This window comes from Quercus lobata, chromosome 8, assembly GCF_001633185.2.
Source record: "Quercus lobata isolate SW786 chromosome 8, ValleyOak3.0 Primary Assembly, whole genome shotgun sequence".
In the NCBI taxonomy this organism is placed as follows: Eukaryota; Viridiplantae; Streptophyta; class Magnoliopsida; order Fagales; family Fagaceae; genus Quercus; species Quercus lobata.
Window position 1 is genome coordinate 60,695,362 of NC_044911.1, and position 3,579 is coordinate 60,698,940.

Genomic DNA, 3,579 nt, shown 5'->3' on the forward strand with positions numbered 1-3,579 from the left:
ACATTACAAATCTACATCAGCATAACTAATCTTGGTAGCAAATGCGTAACCTACTAACAGCAACACTAACTAACTGTTCTCTATTCTTTTTAAGTAAGCGTATTTGATTTTGTTTTTTCTTTTTTCACTTTGTAGCTCAAGGATCTATTTGGAATCTCCTTAAATTCATGGGTATGATACATTTAATCAATTAATTTCATATCTTACTCATTGATCATTGTGGTCAACTTCTTTTTTCTTCTTTTTTTTTCTCTCTCATTTAGTTGACTAAACGTTGTTTTGATTATTGACTTAGAAATCGATCAAATATATAAATTGAAGCATCTTCACCACCAATCCAAAAGTCTTTTACGTCACATGTGCAAAGTGTTAGCAGGTTTGAATTTTCAACAACTAGAAAATGGTAAGGTTATTGAAGCCATCATCATAGCTATCAAGCAAGGGAGAGTTGAGTTTGTTACTGAAATACTGATAGCATTTCTTGAACTTGCATGGTTTCCTGAAAAATCCACGGGACGAAACATATTTATGCTTGCCGTTCTTTATCGTCAGCATGAAGTATTTCAATTTCTATGCAAATCTCCTGCAAAGTACTCAATATTGGCTGAAGTAGATTTTGATTCAAATAGCATATTACATATTGCAACGATATTAGAGCCTTCCACTAGGCCTAATAAAGCTCCAGGCGCAACTTTGCTTATGCAAAGAGAAGTACAATGGTTTAAGGTAATATCATCTATATATATATATATATATAATTTCAATGATGAGTTGTTTTCAGTTCTTTCTTGGTTTTATGATTAATATCTGTCACTTTATATATATCTGACACTCTTCGAAAACTCTATTCTAAACTGGTTAACTAAAGAGTCATTTAAAGGTGGGAAAGTGTGAGTGAATGTGACTAATTAAAGATCCACGTAATTGTCAGAATGTGAGAGAGATCTACTGTGAGAAGTACGACTTCAATATCCTACAAATACAATAAAGAAAATGAACGGAAATGAGATATTTAAATAGGAAAAAAAAATTCATAAAATGACAAATACGAAATGGAAGAGTAAAAGGTTGGGTGACTTCATATTCGAATTCGTATAAAAAAAGTCATTACGTTGTTAAATTAAAATAATTTAATTTAATGTATAGAATATAATAAGTGGTATGTTTTATAATTAAACTGTCTATAACTACAAATATCACTACAAGAAAAAATGTTTATTGCAACAAAAAAAAACCATTGCAATAACATTAGAGTCATTGCAATAGTTGATACAAGATGTTGCAATAAAATTTGAGGTAATAGGTTTATGTAACAAAAATTTTTGTTGCAATAAACTCTAAATATTTTAATAATAACTTTGATACAATGATATATATATATATATATATAAATTGTTGCAATATGCAATTTACTATTTCGAATATCTTGTAAGTATAGATTATTACTTCAAGAAACTTGTTGCAATTGATTGCAAATAATTAAACAAAATAGATCGGATTAAATTACTGTAATGATATCTTCATTGTAATAAATAATTAATTCATTTTGTCACTGCAATTGACTATGAAATAATTGATACCAAGTTATTGCAACGATATATTCATTGCAGTTACGTGTTTGTCATTGCAATAGATTATAAAAGAATTAATATCAAATTATTGCAATGGTAACTTCAATGCAATAAGCTAATAATTCGAAATTTTCATTGCAATAGATTGCAAAAACAATTGGTATCAATTTACTGCAACTATTCTTTCATTTTAAGTTATTGCAATAATTTTTCCTAAAATATTAAAGTTTCTATTGCGGGTAAAAATTATAAGTTATTACAACTGATTATTGTTGATGCAATAATTTAACACTTTTAAGTTACTATTGCAACCATTTTAACTTGTAGATGCGATATTTTGTCTAAAACTACTATATACATATTTTGTTGTACTAACACTTGATGTAATAGACATTTTTTGTTGTAGTGTATGATGATATATAGTATAGGGAGTTAATAATAATTATGATGATTGTATTTATATCTTAAAATATAGTTTTTTATGAGGTTTGTTATAATAAATGCAAGTGGTGTAGAGAGTTCTCCATCCTTCCACATTAGAACGAACAAACAAAAATGGTCAAACACCTAGACAATTGTTTATTGAGAGCCATAAAGAGTTGTTGAAAGAAGGAGAAAAATGGATGAAGGAAATAGCAAATTCTGATACAGTGGTAGGTGTTCTAATTGTTACCATTATGTTTGCAGCAGCAATTACCGTACCAGGTGGCAACAAACAAGAATCAGGCTTGCCAATGTTCTTAAATGTGAAGGTGTTTATGCTCTTTATAATATCTGATGCGCTGTCTCTACTTTTTGCCTCAATTTCATTCTTGATGTTTCTCAGCTTCACATCATCAAGTTATAAAGCGAAAGATTTCCTTCAATCTTTACCCAAAAAGATGATGATAGGCATTTCCTCCCTTATCATCTCCATAGCAACCATGATGACAACCTTTTGTCCTTCCCTTTTTATTATTCTAAAAGGAAAATCAATGATCATTCCTGTCATTGGTCTTGCTAGTGTTCTAGTCGCACTATTTGCATGGATGCAATTGCGCCTTCTCATTGACAAGATCATTTTAACTTATAGATCAAGTATCTTAGGCAGGAAAGCAAAGTATAGGGCGTAGGTTATTTCTAGTATAGGGTGATGCCAAAAATGATTATTATTACTTTGCTTTGAAGGATAACTGATGAACTTTCCTCTTGTGATGCATATTGTGTGTATTTTCCTTTTTAGACCTTTTTATCTTAAATCAAATAAATCAGAACTCCATTATGTATTTTCTCTCTTCATATTATCTATATTCGTTTTCTAATTTATTTATTTATTTTGACCAAGAGTAGTATAATTCCTAATCCAGTAAGTCTCTTGAATCATGATTTACGAGTCGAATATAGATCTTTACCTTTGAATCAAAAGAAGACCAATTAAGATACAAAAGTATCAGTAAGGGTATGTTTGGTAAACCGAATGATGATATATAGTATAGGGAGTTAATAATAATTATGATGATTGTATTTATATCTTAAAATATAGTCTTTTATGAGGTTTGTTATAATAAATGCAAGTGGTGTAGAGAGTTCTCCATCCTTCCACATTAGAACGAACAAATAAAAATGGTCAAACACCTAGACAATTGTTTATTGAGAGTCATAAAGAGTTGTTGAAAGAAGGAGAAAAATGGATGAAGGAAATAGCAAATTCTGGTACAGTGGTAGGTGTTCTAATTGTTACCATTATGTTTGCAGCAGCAATTACCGTACCAAGTGGCAACAAACAAGAATCAGGCTTGCCAATGTTCTTAAATGTGAAGGTGTTTATGCTCTTTATAATATCTGATGCGCTGTCTCTACTTTTTGCCTCAATTTCATTCTTGATGTTTCTCAGCTTCACATCATCAAGTTATAAAGCGAAAGATTTCCTTCAATCTTTACCCAAAAAGATGATGATAGGCATTTCCTCCCTTATCATCTCCATAGCAACCATGATGACAACCTTTTGTGCTTCCCTTTTTATTATTCT

At 30.0% G+C, this 3,579-nt stretch overlaps 1 protein-coding gene across 1 annotated transcript; it reads left to right on the top strand.

Moving 5' to 3' along the window:
• The first annotated feature begins 351 nt into the window (after positions 1–351).
• On the top strand, positions 352–2,401 carry LOC115955001. The gene is made up of 2 exons (XM_031073019.1): positions 352–726; positions 2,262–2,401. Exons 1-2 carry the CDS (start codon positions 358–360, stop codon positions 2,313–2,315), a joined length of 423 nt encoding a protein of 140 aa, XP_030928879.1. The 5' UTR covers positions 352–357; the 3' UTR covers positions 2,316–2,401.
• The last annotated feature ends 1,178 nt before the right edge of the window (positions 2,402–3,579 follow it).

Excerpts from the sequence above, each read along its gene's own strand:
- LOC115955001 (XM_031073019.1), top strand. The coding sequence starts at position 358 with ATGTGCAAAGTGTTAGCAGGTTTGAATTTTCAACAACTAGAAAATGGT. Across the intron at positions 727-2,261 it reads GAGAAGTACAATGGTTTAAG|CAATTACCGTACCAGGTGGC; the intron begins GTAATATCATCT and ends TGTTTGCAGCAG.